The sequence below is a fragment of the Pteronotus mesoamericanus genome, unplaced genomic scaffold, assembly GCF_021234165.1.
Source record: "Pteronotus mesoamericanus isolate MK-2021 breed Mesoamerican mustached bat unplaced genomic scaffold, CSHL_Meso_final contig_347, whole genome shotgun sequence".
In the NCBI taxonomy this organism is placed as follows: Eukaryota; Metazoa; Chordata; class Mammalia; order Chiroptera; family Mormoopidae; genus Pteronotus; species Pteronotus mesoamericanus.
The window spans coordinates 9,826,723-9,848,424 of NW_026555137.1; the positions used below are offsets into that span (position 1 = coordinate 9,826,723).

Sequence of the window (21,702 nt, forward strand, 5' to 3'; positions counted from 1 at the left end):
AAGCTTTCTGCAGCCTTCGGAGAGGGCCGAGCAGGGAGGGAGGACAGAGGGCCAAGGAGGGGCTCCTGGGGGGAGGCCCAAAGGCACCCAGCAGAGCACGTTTTAGTCCATCCGCGTGGGGCAGCCCCAAAACAAGCTTCGCCTGTACCCGTGTGAGAGGGTGCTGAGACAAAGGCAGGTCAAAGGAGCCTAGGGACACACGCACGAGTCGATCACTCACGCGACACCTTCCCTCACACTGGGCAACAGCTGGCGTTCATCTGCCACGTATTGCATTCCTACTGTGCGCTGTGACTTCCATCAGCTGTCATCTCTACCGCAGGCTCCCGACCTTGGTCCTGACGGGGCCTCCCTCCCCAGAGCAGGAAGCCCCGTTGTCAGGAAAGCTCCTCTCTCCACACCTCACCTCTGGGCACAATTCACAACATGACGGGTGTGTTCTCATACCCACGAATCCCTCAGGCATTTCAAGAAAGACTGATGGCGTTCGTACCCGGCAGGTCCGCTGAGGCTTTGAAATGAATAAAAAGTCAGAATCAAGATCTGCTCAGGGCATCAGGAGGATTCTTCCCTGCTGCCGCAGCCCAGTAAAATGAAATAAATAAATAAATCTCCACGCGTAATATTGGTGGGTGGCCACAAACCAAAGGGACGGAGGGGAGGATCCGGGTGATTCGGTGAGACGTTGTCTGAGGATGGGGCCCCTGCGTGGGTCTCTTCTTCGCACCAGCCTCGGTTCTCAGAACCACGCTGACGCCTGTGGTACCTGCCCCTCGGGGGTGGGGGCCACACAGGCGTCCGTGCATGCGCTGGGCTTGCAGGGCGGGGGGCTGCACGCTGCTGCTCTCTGAGCTGGAGCGGAGAATGGTTTCTGGAAGGAGGCGAGGCCAGGCCTGGAGACAGCCTCTCACGCCTCTTCCCCCCGTCTGGTGGGAAGTGAGGCATCACCCTGGTGGTCTGTGCGGCACGCCCTCCATACAGGGGGCCTGGGAGGGAAGACAGGTGTCGGCATGAACTGGAGACCTAGCCTGTCGGGGATGCTGGGAAGGCTGCCTGGGGGAGACGGCCGAAGTGAGCCCTGGACGCCCCCACTCCCGTCCAGCCGCCCACATCACCTCTCTCTCTCGAGTGGCAGAGGTGGCATGGAAGCGCCAACACTTGCGAAATCATCTCTTTCTACGGGGCTCACCGTACAAAGCGGTGCTTGCGGCAAGGGAGGCTGTCAGTGGACAGAGTTATAATTACCAAACGCTGCTTGTGACCCCGCGCCCGGCATCCGGTGGTTGCTGGCCCAGCTCCTCACTTCCCAGGGCTCGGGGGTGGGTTGGCACTTCCCGTTGCCTCGTCCAGTCTCAGGTTCTAGCCGGACATGTCATCTCCGTCACCCTCGTTCACTGCCACTACCCCTTCCCGCCCACCCGACTCCGGTCCACTGGGGAAGTCATGCTTCAAACCGACATTTCTTTTTAAATTTTTAATCAGTCTGTGTCAGGAAAAAACAGGATTTGATCACACTTCCAGTTCTCACGGCTCTCTGAGCGTAGTGATGGTACAGATTTGTTTGCATTTATTGAAAACCCAGAGAAGGAAAGGAAGCAGCTCCACACAGCAACGTGTATTGGAAGAGACACTCCAGGACTTGGAGACTTTTTTTTTAATTGATCATTTTCTTAGGAACACCACCCAGGGGGCTCCTGGGAGTGGCCAGAGGCCCTAGAAGCGGGAGGGCACGGCTGTCTTTGGGCTGCAAGGCCGGCCTGCAGACTTTGTGGGACAAAATAAAAGGAAAAATAAATAAATCTAATTTCATACTTTATTTGGAGGAAGAATGTATTTACAGAAACAATTTCTGTTTTGGAAAAGAAAATATGGCTGAGTTTGGGAGTGAGGACAACACTCATAATAGTTCATTGGGGAGGGCTCATGACTCAGATAAATGGTCAAGTGGAATCTTTTTAAAATGCTGTAACAGAACATTACCTTGGTTACTTTCTCCACCATGAGATGTATTTGAACACGTTCTGACCATGTGTGAAGTCACAACATTTATCCAATGCCGTAAATCCAGGTGCTAGACCATGAACACAAATACTGACGCTATTTCACCAGAGGACAGCACGGAGTACATGAACTCTACTTTTTGAAGAAGTTTCCAGAAAGCAGAGTCTGCCTGAGTCCTTCCTTTCTCGCCGGGACTGCCACATCCCGTTTTAGTCTTGCGTGAGTACAAGTGTCCAGGTGAGGGGAAGATTGTCCCAAAGTCGCAGGAGAACCTTCCCTTTGGGAGCCTCCAGGGGGCGCTCTGCTGCTCTTCCTGCAGCTGAACCCAGACTTCCTGCACAGGCTGATCCAGCCTAACTTGGAATCCGGAGACAGTTTCAAGCAGATTTGGGAAGCAAATTTACATAATGTGACATGCTTTCAGAGGAGGCAGGTAGTACTCATGACTTCAGTCAATGGGACGCAGGATTCAGTGGCACATGCGTGGAACCGCCTTGTGTTCCAGCATGAAACGCACCAGACGGCGCCCCACAGGCCCACATGGGGGGTTCCCCTTGGCCTTGGCAAATCCTCAGGTCCTATTTAAAAGATCTGCCCCCACAGTTTGTCCGTGTTTGTGACCCACTGTTGAGTCCATGATGTACGATGTGAGTCGCTGTCCCCATGTAGACAAATTAAACACGTCCCCCATGCCCCAGCTCTGTTCTTCCGTGGCCTCACTCCAAGGTACAAGGTCCCCTTCCCAAAGGGGCAGGAGAGTCACGGGGACTTGGCCTAGCTACAGGTCTTCTTCCATTAGAGGGATCTCTGTGCAAGAAGGGATGGTTATTGTTTAGTACACCGAAAACGCCGCAACCATCTGAGATTGCAAGCTCTATTGGAACACCTACAAGTCCTGCAATCAGTGAGGAGAAGAAAATGTTAAGCTCCACATAGCAGTTAATAATCAAAACCACCGACTCCTCCGCATAACATCTATTTGCTGGGACATCTGAGACCCAGCTCATAAAAACGGAGATGTTAGATTTTAACCGTGTCCCCTACTGGTCATACAAGCCAAGGGGTGACAAGGGCAGGGGCAGAGAGGCAGCAGGAACTGCAGAAAAGGGGCCAAGCAGGAACCAGGAGACCCCTGTTTCCGCACTGACACTGCCACTCACTGTCGCTATGAGCTGGAATCCGTGTCTCGTTGGAAAAGTGGAGCCGGGGACCCCTCCCCTGGGAAATGGCCCTATTTAGTCGGATGCATTTTTCCCACTTTACCCTAAGCTCCACTCTGCATTTCCTGTGACAGGCAGATGAACATATTCTATTCCACGCCTGATAAAAAATAACCTGCGTGGACCCAGAAGTTCTCCGGGACCGGGCCCCTCTGCTCGCATCTGGGTCTTCCCTCCTGACCCGCGTGTGTTACCCTCATGCTAGGCCCCGCTTTCAGAAGTCCTGCCTAATTAAGGGATACACGAGGAGAGCAGCCTGGATCATAAAGACGCTATGAAAACCAAGCACCGGCTATTGGAGCCGCTCTGCTCTGGATGGCTCAGCGCCCTTTTGTGCCTCCTGAAATTTCAGTTAATGGGCTCATCACTTGTGAGATGATGATCCCTCCTCCTCCTAATTGGCCTTGTCCACGGCTTCTACACGCAGAGAGAGCAAGAAGCAATTTAAGCTGAGTGAGAGGGAAACAGATTGATTCGGCTCCATGCTGGCTCGAAGATGCTGGGTGCTGGGTGCGGAGGCATGTGCAGGGTGCTCAGGCCTCAGGGTAAACACTCACCATCTGCGATGTCGATGCCTGGGCTGGTGGAGGCCACCTCCCCCGCCGTGCGGGTGACTGTGTCAGGGTTGTCAGAAGCAGGGCCCCCTTGGCACATGGGAGATGAATATAGACTCTGGAGCAGCTCGGATGAGCCCGAGACGCTGTCACAGGTTTCTGACTCCCCCGGGCCTGTGTCCGTGTCCCCTGAGCCGGGGTATGCTGGGGGGCTCTGGTCATCCACGGGTAAGGGGCAGCCCTGGCCCACAGAGGCCAGGTACCCGGGGCCTAAGGCACTCATGCCGCCACTCACGGCCTCGTCGTAGGACGGGAGCATGACGGGCACGCCGTCCACCACCACGAAGTCGGGGTCACTGCTGGAGCTCCTGGGAGGCGCCCTGTGCGAGGGAAAGCAGAGCCGACCTGTCAGAGGGACGCGCCACCGCCGGGACGAAGCCCCCGTGGCCCCCACCGCAGCTGAGGTCCGCAGGGCCCACGACGGGCGGAGCCGTGCGTGGATGTGGTGCGGAAGAACCCGCTCCCATCCGGGCCGCCTCTGGCTCGGGGCGCTGTCGCGGTGGACACTCAGGGGAGCAGGGGCTTTTTCTCCTGTCATGTGCCCTCGGCCTGTCCCCTCTGCTCTGTCCTTACGCTTCCTTCCTCCCTCTCCGACCTCTGGGCTTGGCCTTATGGCCATAGCCTTGCGGGCAGGGGACCATGTGGCCATTCCAGCCGAGCGTCAGCATGCCTCCGTGGTGTCCCCTGGGAAGGCTGCTGGTAACAGAATAACACCGTTAAGACTCTAGGAAACTTGGGACTCTACGTGCCCACAGGGAAAGGCTGGCCCCTGTGATGCTTATACTCTTTTGCTTCCTGTTTCAGTATAAAAATCCCTAATTTTTAGTCAAGATAGAAAAACAACAACAGGAAAAAAGGAGAAAGTTCTGAACATCATCTCACTACCTGCTTCAAGTTACATCAGACTCACTTCCACCTCCCAACCCAGCAGCCACGTGAACATAAGTTATACGCGTGCGACCTGCTGCAAAGGATCCTGGGAGTGGGCAGACGGTCTGTCGTCTCTGCCCTTACATGGCACTCATGCAGCTCCTGGCCCGGCCCCTTTGCCTCTCGCCACCCTGCAACCTAAGCCGGCGGAGCTGCGCCCAGGGGGAACCAAAGCCCCAGCCGGGTCCAACCCCCACCCACCCTCTGCCCCTGATCCCCTACAGTAACCAGGGTGGCCGACAAAGGGGCGGCCTCTCCTCCTGGGCCCAGCCGTGACCCTCAGCTCCCACAGACACGGTCTTCAAGACCTCTCCAGTGTCTGCACCCGTGGGACCTGGGAGGAAACCCACTCTGGGCTTGCCCTTGAGGCTCTCATCTTCTACCGGGAGAGATGAGCCCAACTTCTCCAAAACAATTAAAACATAATATCAGATGATAACACTCAAGGGATTTTAAAATATCAAGCAGAAGAGTCTAGGGGAACAGTTTTAAAAATCTAGCCCTGGCTGGGGGGCTCAGTTGGTTGGAACAACATCTCATACAGCAAAAGGTTTTGGGTTCGATCCCCCGTCAGGGCACATATCTGGGTTGTGGGTTTGATCCCCGGTCAGAGCACGTACAGGAGGCAACCAGTTGGTGCTTCTCTTACATCAATGTCTCTCTCTCTCTCTCTCTCTAATCAATGAACATATCCTCAGTGAGGATTAAAAAAAAAAATCTTAATATTTAGTCAATATAACTTTTCTTCCAAGCAGATGTAGAAAAATAGCTCTCTGGGCCACTTTAATGGACTCCAATGTCCTATAAATCATAGTACGTAGTTGAGCTTCCTCTTTGTAATCCTCGGGCCTTTTTTTAGATAGTGTAATTGCTCAATGATAGAACACAGTCCCTTGATTCATAAATAGTAATGCTGAGGACCGAGAGAGTGGATGGCAGGCTTAGGAGGAAAGAAGGTTCCGGAACATCAGCAAAGCTTCGTTCCAGCACCAGAACAGCAGTGACGTGCTCTGGGCCTGGTGAGGGAGGCCGGAGGTCCCCACACCTAGCTCCTGGCCACCCCCTTCTCCTTCCAGAGGGTGGCAGGCACGACCCTGGGGGCTCGTCCGTCCCTGTGGGCAAAAACGAGTGTCCTTTTCTGATGCGTAAGGTCCCCAAAGGCGAAGATTGACAGGAGCACAGAATCCAAGGAAGTGATGATATCTCGGTGACAGGCCTGGCTCGTGTCATGGGACGTTTTGTGCCCTGAATGGTGATCTGCCGGCAGCAGGGCCAGGGGGCACTTTTTTGTCCCTAAGGGTGCTGGGGGCGCAGGGAGACTGGGGCCAGGCCCACCTGTGAGGGAGTGTGACAGTGTCCTCTTTGCGGATGATGGCTGGGAGGACAAAGACACTAAGCCAAGCTCATCCGTGCAGCCAGGGAGGAGGGGCAGCCCTGTCCTATGTCCCATCCAGAGTCCTCTCCTAAGACTTCGTATCGCACACTGTTTCTGGACCTCTGCTGGGCCACACACCTTGGGCCATGTCTCCTGTGTAGTTTCTATGCTCCTGGTGGACTGGACACTCCAAGGGACAGAGTTCCAGGGCCACACGCACACAGGCAGCAACGGATATGGCGCCCCTGGGGGACAGGCACAGCAGGCAGTCCCGCCTCTGTGACCCCCTCCCACAGTCGAGGTGCCTCTCGAGAACCATCTATCCAGAGAAGAGGGAGACACAGGCTCACGGCAGGTGGGAGGCGAAAGAGGGAAATGAGGCCTGTCTTCAGCTTGGTGCTCTGGCCCCCAGACACCCCGAAAACATCCCAGGAAAGTGTTTGGCTCTCCCTGTATTCTCCCTGAGACCCCCAACTCTGCACTCAATGAGGGTGCAGCTCTCCCTCCTCTCTCTGCTGCCCCAGGCGGCCCCCCTGAGCCCGATCAGCAGCTGTGGGCGGTACTGACCTCGGGGGGAAGTGGGCCTTGAACTTGGTCTGGAACATCCTGGCCAGGATGACGAGCAGCAGCACCAGCAGGACGCTGGTTGCCGTGAACGCCACGATCTTCCACGTGGTCAGGAGGGTCTCATGGGTGTTGGGCCACGATTGCTCTGCGGGGGCGGGGAGAGAGACAGAACAAAGGGGCACATGAGGCTCCCAGCCTGTGATGGGTGCGAAGGTCCCACGTGCCTGTTGGCTGCATGTATCTCGCTCAGAGACTGCTCATCGTGTGTCTCCGGAGGCCCCCCCGCCGGCGTCAGGATGCCACCGCGTTAGAACCCATGCCCGGCGGGGTCTCTGCCAAGATGAAGGCAGACCTGCAGGTTCACATTCCAGACCGGGGCGAGAGGGGTCCCTCTCCCCTGGGGAAGCCATGTCCTGTGATGGGCCAGGAGTGGGGACAGGGGAGGCGAGGGGCAGGCCTCTGTGAGTGTTCTGGGACAGACTGCGGGGTGTGGGCAAGGAGGGCACCGAAGGCCAGAAGGGCCATCCCTCTCCGTCGCTGCCACGTCTGCCAGGTGAAAAGGGGGCAAGGCGACCCTTCCAAAATAGAGTCCTATCCCTTTATCCTGTTGACACAAGTCACGCTGTGTCTCACACTGCACTTCCGTTGCTGCCGATGCCTCCCCCCGCCCCCTCCCCTTGCTCAGGGCATGCTCAGGGCATGACCGCCTGCGGGCCTCCACGCGCCCATGTTAACAAGCGCTCCCCTCCCACGCTGTGCCCGGGGAGAGTGTGCAGCCACCCCCACTGCACGGGCGTGTGGCCACGGCACACCTGGAGACCCCCAGGGCGAGTGGGTGGAGGCGGTGGGCAGGTGTCGCTGGTGCTCGGGTCTCTGTCGTAGGACCACTTCCCTGGTTCCCTGAGACCCGTGGCAAGGTTGGTTTGCTAGGAACTTGCTGTGAACTTGGAAGCACTTAAGGTTGCCAACAGCTTCCGTTTTCATAAGCGAGAGGACGCCTTGCCTACGACAAGGCCATTTGTGTGGACCCTGACCCCCCAGCAGGGCGAGGCCCCCGCTCACCTGACTTGATGCAGTAGACCTGATAGGAAGGAAACCAGTCCCCGTACTGGCAGGTGATGTACTTGTAGTCGCTGGTGAGGCTGTAGCCGGGGTCGCAGTAGAACTCCACGACGGTGCCGTGGTTGTAGCGATTGCAAGGCCGCGGGTGGCAGATGAAATCACCGTGACTCACCACGGGAGGCAGCGGACATACTTGGGCAGTGGGGGAGAATAAGGGTTTCAGAACCACGTGTTCACCCCGAGCGAAGCCCTCGAAACACAGATTGGGCCAGGAGACCACATTCCTTAGAGACGTGCTTACACTTTTGTCACCACACTAGCCAGCTGTCCCAGAGACAGTCCCTTCTTCTGCATTTTTGTGGGAAACCTACTATATTGAGCACGTGCTGCTATCACGTGGTCTTATAAAGCACATTGTCAAAGAGGTTCTTTGAACATTGCAAAGAGCATGCCTATTTAATAGATACTATTAAGCTATTCTATGAATAATGCATGGTATTATGTGCCAGACAAGGCAGTAAATAAAACTAAGACATTTACGGACGAAATATTTACTGAAGGGAACAGCTATCCCAAGCCCCTTTTTTCTGTGGCTATGGTAGTAATTTGGGACTGTCCAAATCCCTGGGCAGTGTCCCTAACCCGATTCCCAAACGCCCTGCTGCGGTTTGGCCAGGGACAAACAGGCAGCGATTCCGCTGGCTCGGAGCCTGTGGGCCCAGTCACCGCACCTGGGCCCTGCACCTGGACCCTGACCCGCGGGGGGGGAGGAGCTACACCAGGAGGTGTGCTCGGGGCCTGGTTCTGCCACCAACACTCAGTGATGTCACACAGGTCACTTAACCAATTTAATCCTCGATTTTTCTCCTCTGTTCAATGGAAGCTTCTTCTATCCTCGATGATGTTTTATGGTTTTTCTGAGCTCAATATTCTATGATTTTAGGGAAAGAAACCAGTGGTTTTCAGTTTCCCCCGCTGAGCCCACTCTCTGGGTGGCAACGTAAGAACCGGTCCCTCTCTGTGTCCAAAAGACAGCTTTAGTGGCGCTCGTGCTGGCTCATCTCATGCCGCAAAGACACAGTCAACGCACAAAGCCTGCCAAGGCCAGATCTAGCCCTGCACCTGCAAGAGCCATGAAGTGCTTTGCCCAAAGCACACATGAGGAGAGAAAGAGTCAACTGGGAGCCCCTTCCGGGGACCCAAACACCCGGCCACCGTAGGACCCCAGGCATGTACCCAGCTCACCCACACACAGGGGAGCTGCCTGTTCCACACTGGCTTCTGGAAGGCCACAGAGAAGCATGGCAGTAGTAGTGGCTGGCAGCCACATGTGTCCACTGAGACCAGATAACAAGATGGGTGCCCTGCTCAGTGGGACCAGCCTCATGGAGGCGTCCCAAGGCATTGGATGGGTGGGGGAGGTCTCTACACAGACACTTTTCCTAATCCTGCAAACCACACCACAACACAGGTCTTATCAGCTCTTTTTAGAGATGGGGAAACAGAAACTCAAGGTCAAGTCCTGTCAGCGAAGGTCAAAACTGGAGGCCAAGTTCTCCAGCAGCAACGAGAGGGGAAGACAAGCGCTCAGGCTGGTTGGGGTCTGGGTCCTGCTCAACGCCTCCCCCGCTGGGTGCCCCTGAGCTGGTCGCTTCTCGCCTCGGACCCTCAGTCTCCTCACCTGGGAAACGGGAGTATCTGAGGGTTATTCTCAGATCAGAGCTGACATGCGGACATGGGCAGCTGGGGACAGCCGGGCCTTAGTATCTAAGGAGAGGGACCGTAACGTACTTGCTTCTGCACATGATGGAAAAGCCAAGGGGCAATGAGGGAGGGTCTCTGAGATTAGCACCGGCCGGAGCCCCCACTCAGACCCGTGAGTGGGCAGGGCGTTGCTCGGTGCCCAGCAGCCGCTGGTGCTGTGCAGGTGCGTCCTGTGGGGCTTTAGCTGGGGAACCTCAGACGACACTGGAGACAGCCCAGGGCAGAGAGGTCAGGGCAAAATGCCCAGCGTCTGCACATGCCGCCCTCCTGCCTCGCTCTTGACAAAACCAGTGGGGAGCCAAGGGGCTGGGAGCCAAGGGACCGGGCGCCTGGGGAGCGTGGCCTGCAGTGCAGGGCAAGGGCCAGGGAGGGGTCTGAGGCCACAGCTCCTACAGCTGTTCCACGGATGGGCAGCCTGGTGGGGTCCCCACAGGGGACGCAGGCCCAGTCAGGACTGCAGCTCGGACTCTGAGGCCAAGCGCTCTCCTCTGCTCCCTGCATCGCCTGTCCCGGTAACCGCCTTCCAAGGAGCTGCCCAGGGCCACGGGGTCCCATCACCTGACGTGTTGCCAGTTCCAAACACGGGGTTTCTGGGGGTTCGGTGGGCACCCCCAGCTAGTGAGCGAAGATTCTAGTCCTCTCTGGGAAAAACTCCCAAAGGTTTTCCAAGGGGCCACTGAAGTTTCACGGGCAGTGACCTCCCTGGATAGGCCACGGCTGACCTCAGACTTAGTGGTCAAGGCCTGGCGCGCAGCTCTGTGCCTCACTGGCTGAACTGGCGTGCCCGCCGTCCAGCGTGAGAGAGAGGCAGGCACGCCCTTCGGAACCCTGGAAGCTGGTCCCTGAGTCTCCCGGGGGAAGATACCCTGCCATCTCCCTTTCATGGGGGCAGCCTGGGGAGCTGGGAGAAGCCCGAGTGCTCTCTTCAGTCTCGTGTAGCGTCTCAGAGGGCCCGGACAAGGCCGGGGCTAAGCCTGTGGGGCCCCTCGCCAGGGCTGCGGCGGCATTTGGGGCAGGCAGCGGTTCCTCGCACGTGGCTGGCACTGGGCGCTGCAGGGGGTCTCCACATTTCTGGCTGCCCGTGAGATACCAGCAGCACCTCCCCGTCCTTGGAACACCCCAAAACGCTCCCGGGTGTGTTCAAGGCCTCTAGAATCCTCCCCCGCCCCACTGGAACCGCTCCCTGCCCCTCACCTTCCGCTCTGGCCCGAGGCCCAGCCCGGTCTGCCCAGCAGGCCGGATGCTGGGTGGTGGCCGGAGAGGCAGATGCCAGGGTTAGGGGGCCGCTCTGCCCCTCATTGGCTGAATTACCTCAGGTAAGTCACCTCCCCTTGTCACTCAGCTTCCTCATCTGACACACAGAGAAAACAATTCCCGCTAGTGAGAGCTACTGTGAGGCTTTCTGAGCGAAGGGCACCAAGGAAGTAGCTTGCGAAGGGGGCTTGTATCAGGTACTGCTATAGTCTGGTATCAGGACCTACGTCCCCGACCCTTCGCACCACAAGGTGGGGCTGCTGGGCAGTGTGGGGAAGGAGGCGTCGGCCCAGCGCCTGTGATTCCCTGAGTCCCCAGGGCCCACCTCTGACCTGGGCCAGGTGTCCCTCTGCTGACCCCTGCCTTGGGAGGGACGTGCCTCAGGGCGGACTATCTCCAGGTCCCCCAGCAAGACACGGGAGTGCCCCCTGGCCAGACGTCCCCTCCAGAGCACGCTGACTCCGGGGTCATTCTGGCCTGCGGACCTTCTCCGGAGATGGACGCTGCCTGGCTCTCAGGAGGCCTGCGGCGCTCGCGGGCCTGAGGGGCTGAGGGCAGAGGTGCTGGGCCTCCCACCGCGCCCTCTGCCATCCTGGCTGGCTGCTCCTGGGGGGTGAACAGCACCGCCCTCTCCATCGACGGGGCTTCCCTGCGACACAGTTAACCTGCCCCCTCTGCCCTGACGGGGACACACAGCTGCGTCTCCCACCCAGTCACCACGCCCGCTCTCAGCCTCTGATCATTTCCGCCAGCGACTCCCAGCCTCTTCGGTGAGTGCTGTTCACGACACGGATCGGGGTAGGGGGTGGGCATCTCAAGGGCCCCAGGGTCCAGCAGCAAATGCTACCTTGGGTTTCGGAGGCAGGAGCACCGGAGCAGAAACCCGTGCTGTCCCCAGACCAGCGTGTAGTCGGAGCACGGCTCCCCTCCCGTCCTTCTGCCCAGGCAGCCCCACGTCCGCTGTCTGAGCGCCGAGGTCAACTAATCCTCGTGCCTGAAGCAAAGCGAAGTTGGAAAGAAAGCCTGATGCAGTTCTAAGTGGAAACACACAATCCCTTAACAGCTCCTCCTGTTCTGTGCTATCAGCACTACAGCGGCGGCGTAGAAAAGGGAGCTGATGAGACCCGGACAGGTGGCATTTCAGACCCTCTGGCAGGAGAGCCTCTGCACGCTCCCCTCCAAGTGCCCTGACTGTCCGTAGTCTTCCACTCCTGGGGGAAGGGCGACTCCGCCCCCCCTGCGTGCGACCCCCTTCTCTCCCGCCTCGGACACCAGCCCCCGGGTTCTCAGGCCTTCAGACTCTGACTGAATCACACCCTCGGCTTCCCTGGGTCTCCAGCGTGCAGACCTCGGCCACCATGATCACGCGAGTCAATTCCTAGAATGGATATCCTCTTTTACCCCTGCCATTGCTGTGCTCTCTGCTTGTAAGCTGAGCACCCAGAACACCCCCTATAAGGCTCAGGGACCACAGGGAAGGAGGTGGTGTAAGAGTCGGAGAAGGGGGTACAATGCGCAGAATCCTCCCTCTTCACTGACCCTGGGCCCGGTTGCCCTAGTTCCCTCAAGACTGAGGAAAGAACAACAAAAACGGAGGATTTGTAACCACCGAACCAGCTCAAAAGGCTCCTGTCCTGTTTAACAACATACTGAGTTGTTTTTCAGGGACAACAGCCCAAGACTGCAAGTCATGCAGCAGAGCATGCACAGAGGAGAGAACTTTGACCTCCAGCTTCACCTGGAACCAGTCTTGCCCCTCCCCCAGAGCAGAACCAGAGGGCCAGGACACAGCTGGAACTTAACACCAGAACCCTTTCAGGAGCCAAATGCCTGCTGTCCAGGAAGATCAGGTGTTGATTTGATGCCCCTTCACTATCAATGGCCAAGCTCCAAGGTCCTCCAGTTAAAACTTCCCCACCAGCGCTGCCGCACACCTGTTCCCCAGCCCCTCAAAAACTGTAGCCTAGTCCAGCGAGCGAGGTGCACGTGAGGCACATTAGGTCACCCATCTTCTCAGTGCCTTCTTAAACAATAAACCTCCCTTTACTAAAAAAAAAAAAAAAAAATCCTCTTTTATTATCTATCCATCCATCCATCTATCAATCTAATCTTCTATTGGGTTCGATTTCTTTGGAGAACCCTGACCATCAGAGCTCCCCCACTTGAGTCTCCAACCCCTGGATCTACAGGCTGGATCCTACACCTGGAACTGGAGGTCACAAAATGCTGTGGCCTTGGTGGGGCATCAGGTGCTGCTTCCTGATAGCAGGGGGAAAAGAGCTGCTCCCTCCCCAGCCCCGCCCCGAAATCCCAGCACCAGGAGGACCTTCAACAGGCAGCATAGTGGCCAGAGAGAGACCGGAGAAATCACCATCAACTAAGCAATAGACTGATTCCAAGATCAAGAACTGCTCTCAAGTTGCGAATGGTTACGAGGTCCATGGGCCATGATGCAGACCAATGGGGAGCAGAGCAGATGCACTGAGAGTATTGGGTGTGCGCGTAGAAGGGTCAAACCTAGGTGAGCTGTTCAGGGAGAAGGTGCTTAAACCGAAATCGAGAGCCGTCCGATTCCCAGCGGGTCCGTAACCAACAGTGTGCTACGAGCCCACAACAAAATGAATAGAGGAGTCAAGGGTAGCTGTTTACAGCACATGGTAGCAATTTTGACCTTGTCACAACATCCGGGAGTGTTTTTGGTTTCTATTTATTAAAATGCAATTTTACTACTGTTGAATCAAGTAATAAAAAATGGAACTTGTATTATGTCTGTCTTCTTGTTTTATTTTTTTCTATAATTCACTTTTATTGAAGATTTTACAGTTAATGGTCTGTAACGTGTTGGAAAATAAAACCCAAACCACTGGTTCTTTCTCTACAGATGGATGAGAGCGATACTTCCACAGCTGCATAAACAAACGCCTGAAAGAGTCTAGGAAGGACCCGGCTGAGGGACGAGTTGGGAGGAACATCCCAGGCAGAGGAAATGACACGTGAAAGTGAGTTGGAGGCACGCGGAGAAGCTGGGATGGGGGCCATGTGTGGGCAAAGCCACGGGTACCCTGGCAAGAAGTGGGGATCCTATCACATCAAGAGCAGGCATGGACATCTCTTTCAAAAATAGCTCTAACTTCGGTACAGAGGACGGCCCGCCGGGGAACAGGGATGGAAGTGGCTGCTACCACAAGCAAGGGAGAAAGCACGGTGGCTTGGACCAGGACCGTGGCAGCCACCAACATAATGAGGGCGATGGGACATATTTTGGAATCTTCCATTTCTACAGTAGGGGTTGTTGGAAGATGCAATTTGAGATCCAAGCGAAGAATCAAGGATGATGCCTGATTCCTGGCATTCGCACCTGGGTAAATGGTAGTGCCATTCACCGTGTAAGGCATTTGTTTCGTTGGTGGGAAGGGCATGGTCCTGAGTCTAGCTTGGCACGGCCGACGTTTGAGCTGCCCGTGAGAGCCATCCGAGCATCGGCCAGGCGGCTGGAGAAAACGTCTGGGGTAGGAACAGAACTCGGGAGTCACGAGCAAAGAGGAAGTCACGAGATGGTGAAAGGTCATGTGGACATGAGTGAACAGACTGGCCTTTGACAGGCGCAGGAGGAAGGGCAGGGATGGTACGCCTGGACACAGGTACGAGTAGGTCTGAAGCCAGGACGGGGGACAGATGGGTGAGTTGCCATCTGAAAGTTCCCACTTTCTGAATGAAGTATGAGGTGAGGTGGGGGAAAAGCTTAGCGTCGAGAATTACATATCACTTATCACAGCCCTTAACCCATTTATACATTTCACTATGTGCAAAAGAGGAAAATGAGGTTTAAATATAGTCTATGTGCCTTGTGAATATTCACACAAATTATCTTGGGGAGGCAGAAGAATGTAGAACATTATAACCTATAGCCTCTATTTTTTCTCTGGTTACTCCTTCTGAGCCCTGGGCCTGGATGCTTCGATCGGATGTTTCCATCCTTAGTCTTCCAAAGGTTCATGCGGCGCCCTGGATGTTCTTCCTGCAGGAAACGGCCGCCCCTTAGTCTCTGCACCCCAATCTACCCCACGGGGTAGTGCTGGAGGCTCGTCACAATCCGGTTCCCCTCTTCTTCCTGGGAACAGAGCTGTCTACATTGCTAGCGTCCCTTGTTCCTCTAAGTTCTAGTTAATGCGATGTGAGCAGAAGTGACAAATACCACTCCCAGGCCTGATCCATGGAACTCTTCCAGCTTCTGGCTCACTAGGAGGGAGATGACCTGCCCAGGGGTCCCTAGAAGCCACACCTTGAAGACGGTGCTCCGCCCCTGAATGCCTGCACGGAAGAGAGGCGTGGGCTGACCCACAGTCACTAACCCCACCGCAGGAAGACAAACTTCTGTTTTATTTGAGCCACAACATGTCCTTGGGAACCCCCTTATGGTGGTGGTCTGCACCGCATGCAGAGCGGAGCAGCTCGGCACCCTCTCCAGCTGTTTACTGCGGTGATGGCCAGCACCCGCCTCCCTGTCATATTAATGCTGCCGTTGAAGAGAGTCTTCATGACTTAAGCAGTGAGTCCTCAGCTCTGGCTGCATATCAGCATTTCCTGGGGAGCTTTGCCTGACTGGCCTGGAGTGGGCCCCGGGCCTGGGTGGTCTTCCCAGCTCCCCAGGGGATGGTAATGAGTCCCCCAAGTGGAGAGCGCCACCTCAGGCCACAGCAAGAGAGCTGGGAAAGGCGAGGCTCCGCCTGCAGGGATGGATGGTTCACAGCAGTCGCAGGAGCCAGAGTGAGACTCGCCCGGCCGGGCCGTGGCATCCAGTCGGACCCTCACCCCCCGCCAGACCCTTGCTTTCCAGCCCGTGAACCACCAGCTTTCGATCTGCTGGGAGCCTGTTAGAAACGTAAACTCTCAGCCACGCCCCAGACCTGCGGAAGTGAGACTTCCTGTCGGCAAGAGTCCCAGCTGATTCATGCGCATGGGACAGTTTGGGAAGAGCTGCCCTGGACTACGAGACAGCTTTGTGACCGCGCTCAGTGCCGAGGTGGAGAGAAAGCTCATTTGCATGCCGGAACAGGGGCCTCAGCTGGCCGGGAAGAGCCTGGGGAAGTGGTGGAGGAGCCAGCGGGTCTGTGTGCCTATCAAGGGTGCAAGCATCATTTCAGCATCAACCCACACGTGCTCGAAGCGGCGCTCCTAGGGACCAGGAGACGGAGCCACCCAAGCCTCTGCCCTCCATAGTTCCACTGGCTTCTAACAGTCATAACTGCCACCGAGCCAGCCGTCTCCAGTGCCATCTAAGTGTGGGCATGATTCCAGGAAGCTGATGGAACCCTCCACGAGCCAAAGCTGTTGCCAAGGCGATGTGTGAAACTTTGCTTTTAGCTCAGGGAAAATCAATGAACGTTCTACAGCACCCTACACTGTCTACTTTTGTTTGGCTCTAACACAGAAGGCCAATAAACGTGTCCACCATAAGAGCAAATGACAATGAGGCGGGGGCTTTGCTCATTCCCAGGCTGGAGGGCGCGTGGTGTTTGCTTGTTCGGAGGTGGGCTGATGGTTCAAATCCAAGGTCAGCGTTACCCAGCAGCCCTGAGGGAGGAGCTGGGGTCTGTTTTCCATCTTGGAGTCACCACAAGAGGGTGTCCCTGAAGGTAGACAGAATGCCTCTGATGACAACTGTGACACTTCAGCGCACAAAAGAAAACACAGCTTCACCCAGGAAGTCTGAAGTGTGACTGGTTTGGGAGACAGGATGGCGCCCGGGGGAGGGAGCAGGTGTGAAGCCGTGACTTGCTGCAAAGGGTTGTTGCCGCGAGGAGAGGCTGCTTCCGGAACCTGAAGCCGACAAGCGTCCTTGGGTTCTCCCAAGGCTGCTCCTCTTTCTTTGCTGGGACCTGACAACCTACAGCTTAGAACAGCAAAGCCTCCATCACTTGCAAGGTGACAATAAATCACGAGGCAAATCCCGCGTCCAAGTGTCCTGATGTCTGTACCTTTTATTAAAAAGAATTCCCCTGCTGTTGGGTTTCCCGATGGCAACTGGGGCATCTTAATTCTTTGAAAGGGGACGAAATCGGGGGCACAAGATGTCTGTCTGAGATAACTAGACATGGAGGTTTCTTCAAAGGAAGGTAAAAAGCAGTTGTGTGCATTAATGTGGTTAATTCATGAGATACGGTGCCATGGGCAAGGGGGAGTAAAGTAAGCAGGAAGCCTGAACCTCAGGCCTTGAACCTAAATGTCCCTTGGGGACATATCAGTCATCCTTCTCTTTGGGCAATGCTGGCAGGAACCAGGTTGGGAAGCCTATGCTTTGGGGACAGCAGAGTGTCCCACAGTTACCTCACAGGGCCGTCACAGTATCTTTGGACATGTCAAGCAGTATGGTAGAGTCAGTTTCCTCTCACAAGCTATGTGAGCCATGGTTGTCTACAGAATTCTTGGCTTCTCAGCTTCCTACACATTTACTTTTCTTCCCAATTCCAAAAAAAAAAAAAATTCCTCCAAATACCATATTTATGGTATGAAAATACAGATTGATGTAGGCACAGCTGTTTATGATCGCTTGAGGTAAGGGCTAGTTTTAAACTCTGAATTCCAGTACAATTGGCTGCATTTTTAGAACTCCGGCTCTTTTCCCACCTTCCTAATGCCGGGACCGATTAAATCATTTCCTGTGAGTGGAAGAGACGGCGTCGAAAAACGCTCTGGCTTCTCATCCATCAGAGAGCAAACCTGCCGGAATGGGAGCCCCGCCCCAGCCTCTTCCTCAGGAGCCACGGTTCCTAAGAGAAAGGTAAGCTGTTGGGCGCACCGGCTCCTCTGAGAGCTTCAACGCGAGAGAAATCTGCGCAAGTAACCGTCCTGCACCCTCATGTGGCAAAACCAAAACCCAGAGCAACAAAAAGCCCCTCTCCTGTGCAAGAAGAGAAAATGCCTGTGACCGTGAGTATATGGTAAAAGGTTCTAGGGGAAAAAATAAATGACATTAAATGCCAAGATGGATAAGGAAAGGTGTGAATATTTTATCTGCTGATCACGCCACATGCCTAAATCTTGTGGGAAAGAAGACAGGGAATGTGGGTAATCATTTATGCAGAAAAGTGGGGGTGGGCCGGAAGCTGGGGAGCAATGACCCCCCAAACCGTCCTGCAGAATACTCCCTAGTAATTCCCCCTCAAAATAGCCCAGGGAGTGACTAAAGGATTTATTACCTTTTGTGCTGCATCTGATTGCAAGAGGTTTTATTGCCATGAAATACAAATTCCCTAACTTCCCAGAGAGGAAAGAAGGAAATAAATTCTGCCAGGAGCAGGGATGCAGAAGATATCCCAGAGTTTAAGGATGAAAACAGAGATTTCCCCATTTGTACAGGTCATCAGCTTTCTGAGCATCGTGAAGTCCTCCTCTCGGCCGAAGCTAGTGGCTCAAACCAACCATTGGTCACAGCTCCGCGATGCTTAGCTCTGCCCTTCCACTGACGTGACATGTATTTATTTATTTTTTCTTTTACTGATTCCAGAAAGAGGGGAAGGGCGGGAGAAAGAGAGGAAGAGAAACATCAACATGGGAGAGAAACACCGATCGGTTGCCTCTTGCACGTGCCCCGACTGAGGACTGAACCTGCAATCCAGGCATGTGCCCTGACCAGGAGTTGAACTCACAACCTTTCAGTCTATAGGACACCACCCAACCCACTGAGCCACACCGGCCAGGGCAAGAGACCTGACGTTTAAATATCGCAGCATAAAGACCTCCCCTTGCATGTCTGTCAGTTTTTCACTATGAGGCGACAACGAGGCAAAGGGAGGGCCTGTTGGTGAGAACCATGAACCCAAAGGAAGAAAGTTCCCCACCGCCAGGGAGGGTGCGAGCACCTGCAGAAGCTCGTGCACAGGATTCTCCTCGTGGACCAGGGGCTCTCTCTGCAAAAAACTTGCAACATCCCTACTGTCCCAATCTGCCAGCGGGCTCCCACCGATCCACAGCATACGGGGTCTTCAATCTTTAGATTATTCACTGACTAGTGAGTCGACCCATCCCTGTGCCCTGCCCCCAAGAGACAGTTCCATGAAGACACGAGTGATGGCCCTTGGCCCCAGATCCACTGTGTCCCCAACCACGGGCATCCCAGGGAAGCAGCGGAGCCCAGCGGGGTCCTGTCTCTGAATGAGAGTGTGTGGTGGGGGAGGAGCTATTCGAGTCTTCCCCTCCTGACTGGGTGGGAGAAACCATTTCAGAATTCTGCCACCTTCGTGCCCTTTGGTGGAAGAAGAATCACTTCCTTCCTTCCTTCAATGTCAATGTAAATCTCTGCATTTGAATGAAGTTAAAAAAAAAAAAAAAGATACTTCTAGGAGCCCAGGAGAGCTGGAGGATTGATGGTGACATGTTTCTAACGAGGCTAAAAGGAAGGCAAGGTGCTGAGAGGTCCTCCCAAGGGGCCCAGGCCGGTGACCGAGCGCACGCACAGAGAGAGATGGGAGGAGGGCACAGGGCTCTCTATCAGGCCAGGACTCATAAAGCCCAAGAGGAAAAGAGCCTCAAGAGAAATAGCAGGGAGGCCTGAACACTTGGTTCTACTTGAAAAATAGAAATGAGGTCTCTTGGTTTTCTTAGCACGGGAAGATCAATGTTTCTCAATTCAATGTAGGAAAAAAATAATGAAGCTCTTTGATGCCACGGCACAGTCCCCTCTCAAGGACAAGAGTGATGTGTGACCGAGAAGAGGAAGAAGCTCCAGTGGCAATTATTTATTGTAAAAAGAGAGAGAGAGAGAGAGAGAGAGAATTAAGCGCAGTGATCCCAGACGTAGGCTGGCATGACACGTAGGCAGTTACTTGCCTGTAATCACCCTGCTGTGATGTATGAACAGTACATGGAAAGGGTATTACAATAATTTACTATTGCGTGCGAACAATGCATTAACAAGACTGCTTGCTATTTTGCATTTCCCTCTAATAAAAAAAAAAACACAACTGAAACTGCTAGGGTCGCAGGCAAGGTGGTTCTAATACAAATAGTGCTGGGCAGAGGATTTCACAGGAAACGAACATTTCCAGAGGACACAACAGCAGAGGACGCCCTGTGCTACTGTCCGTGCCAAGATGGGAGAACACGTTTTCTGTTCAAAGAGTGACCTCCGTGTTGTTAAAGACAGGGCTTTCCCCAGTTAATGTCACTAATGTGTGGACTACCTAGGATTTCTTCATTCCCAGGTCCAAGGGACACACATTTGTCTGCAAAGGGAACAGAAGATTCTTAATTTTTGAGAATAAGATACAAGAAAAAAAAATCCCCTAAGACTTGGACCCACGTGAACTGGGTTCCTCATTAGGGTTCTAAGCTGGCTATCTACTCACTGGCTTGAAGGCTGGGAGTCTGAGGAGACGGTGGGGGAATTTTTTCTGTGACCCAGCAAATCATTCATTTCTCTGGTCTCAAGGTCCTAAGGAGGCAGAACGAGGTGGATATTTTCATCCTCGACAAAGGCAAGCTCTTCCTTCAGATACACCTGAAGTGGGAACAGAGTATGCAAAACGGAGCCACCGGGGGTGGGGCAGCTGGAACCGAGCTACCTTGGGACTCTTTGCTTCCTAGGGCACTCCCTGGGTCTCAGGACCTGGAAGGCCGGGGTCCCCGCTCGCCTGGCCAAGTATCCCCTGGCCTGGTATAAACCTCTTGCATAAAGTTGAGAGGAAGAGAGAAGGTACAGGCTCGGGCAAGCAGATAAAGCAGAAATGTTCCCTGCTTCTTCCCACGAATGGAGATCGCACCGCTACAGTAGGAACAAAGAGAGAAAGGGGCATTCATGTCTCCTTTCTTGTTTTCTGCTGGTTTAATTTCCTGTTGAATCCAGCTGCTGACAGGCTCAAAGGCGAGTCTCCAGGGAGCCTGGCAGCCCAGGGAGGCTAATGAGACCGTGGCCCTGGCTGGTCGGTCTATTCCGAAGGGTGGGAGGCCTGGGCGGGTGTGGCGGACCAGTTGGCCACAGCTATTGTCACTTCAGGGAAGGAGAGCAGGACTTGAATTCCTAAGGGCAATGGCCCCAAGCACTGAGAACTCTCTGGCTGGCACCAGGGCCCTACCTGGGAAGAAGGGAGGAAGGAAGGAAGGAAGGAAGGAAGGAAGAATTCCCGCAGTGTCTGCCAGCAGACACTGTGCAGCCTGGGCCACATCTTCGAGTGTCTCCTTCTCCCTCCTCCCAAACCTCTGACATGATAAAGATCCAGGACAGGGACCATTAAGACGTCGCCCATGGGCAGCTGGGGAGATTACTCAGAAGGCAGGGACATGTCCACGGGTGCTGTCACTGCTCCTAAGGTCTTAAGTCTGAGGAAGCCCAGATTTCTCTGCTGCCTTTCCTGTTCCCCGCAAAGGATTCACTTTGCAGTCCCCAGGTGCCTCTGCGTGAAGGCAGGGCTCCCGGGTTGGGGGCAAGGGCGGGGGGATCGCCTGGTCGCCTCTCGCACCCGACTTGGGAACACAGTCCACTGCCCAGACGGCTTGGGAGCTGGGAAGCCTCCACGTCCAAACTGGCTTTGAGTGGTGATCCCAAATTAGAACCTTTCAAGTCATTTCACATTTGGCCAAACAGGGCTCTGCAGTTTCCTATTTTTCTCCTTTTCTTATATAAAGGCACAGACCTGAAAGGACTGCTGGGCACTGGTAGGTTCTTAGGAAATCACACGGCTGCATTTCCTGGAATTGAATCTGAAACTGATTAAACTTCCATCTCCTGCTCCCTGAGGTCTGAAATGAACAGGAAGGGGAGAAATCTCCCCGGGCATTCTGAGTTTGGGGACGGGTGGGGTTTAGAAACAGAGCCGCAGACACTCAGCTTCTGAGCAGGTCAGGTTGGTTTGTTGCTGGGAAGAAGGCCAGCCCCGAGACTGAGCGTTTGTGTATGCGAGAGAGACAGAGAGGCTCA

At 54.9% G+C, this 21,702-nt stretch overlaps 1 protein-coding gene across 2 annotated transcripts in view; it reads right to left on the reverse strand.

The window, feature by feature from the left end:
* Positions 1-386: 386 nt before the first annotated feature.
* SUSD4 (sushi domain containing 4) overlaps positions 387-21,702 on the reverse strand; it is an 89,376-nt gene continuing 68,060 nt past the window's right edge. The window contains exons 6-10 of one of the 2 annotated variants that reach the window (XR_008529400.1): positions 7,770-7,961; positions 6,708-6,852; positions 3,779-4,155; positions 1,981-2,808; positions 387-511 (exon numbers count right to left, since the gene is read on the reverse strand). Coding sequence is in view for 1 of the 2 variants with exons in the window: in XM_054576633.1 (XP_054432608.1) it covers positions 2,780-2,808; positions 3,779-4,155; positions 6,708-6,852; positions 7,770-7,961 (743 nt within the window). In the remaining variant the exon portion in view is untranslated. Of the gene's footprint in view, positions 512-1,774; positions 2,809-3,778; positions 4,156-6,707; positions 6,853-7,769; positions 7,962-21,702 lie in introns of those variants that run through there. The other variant, XM_054576633.1, reaches the window with a different exon arrangement.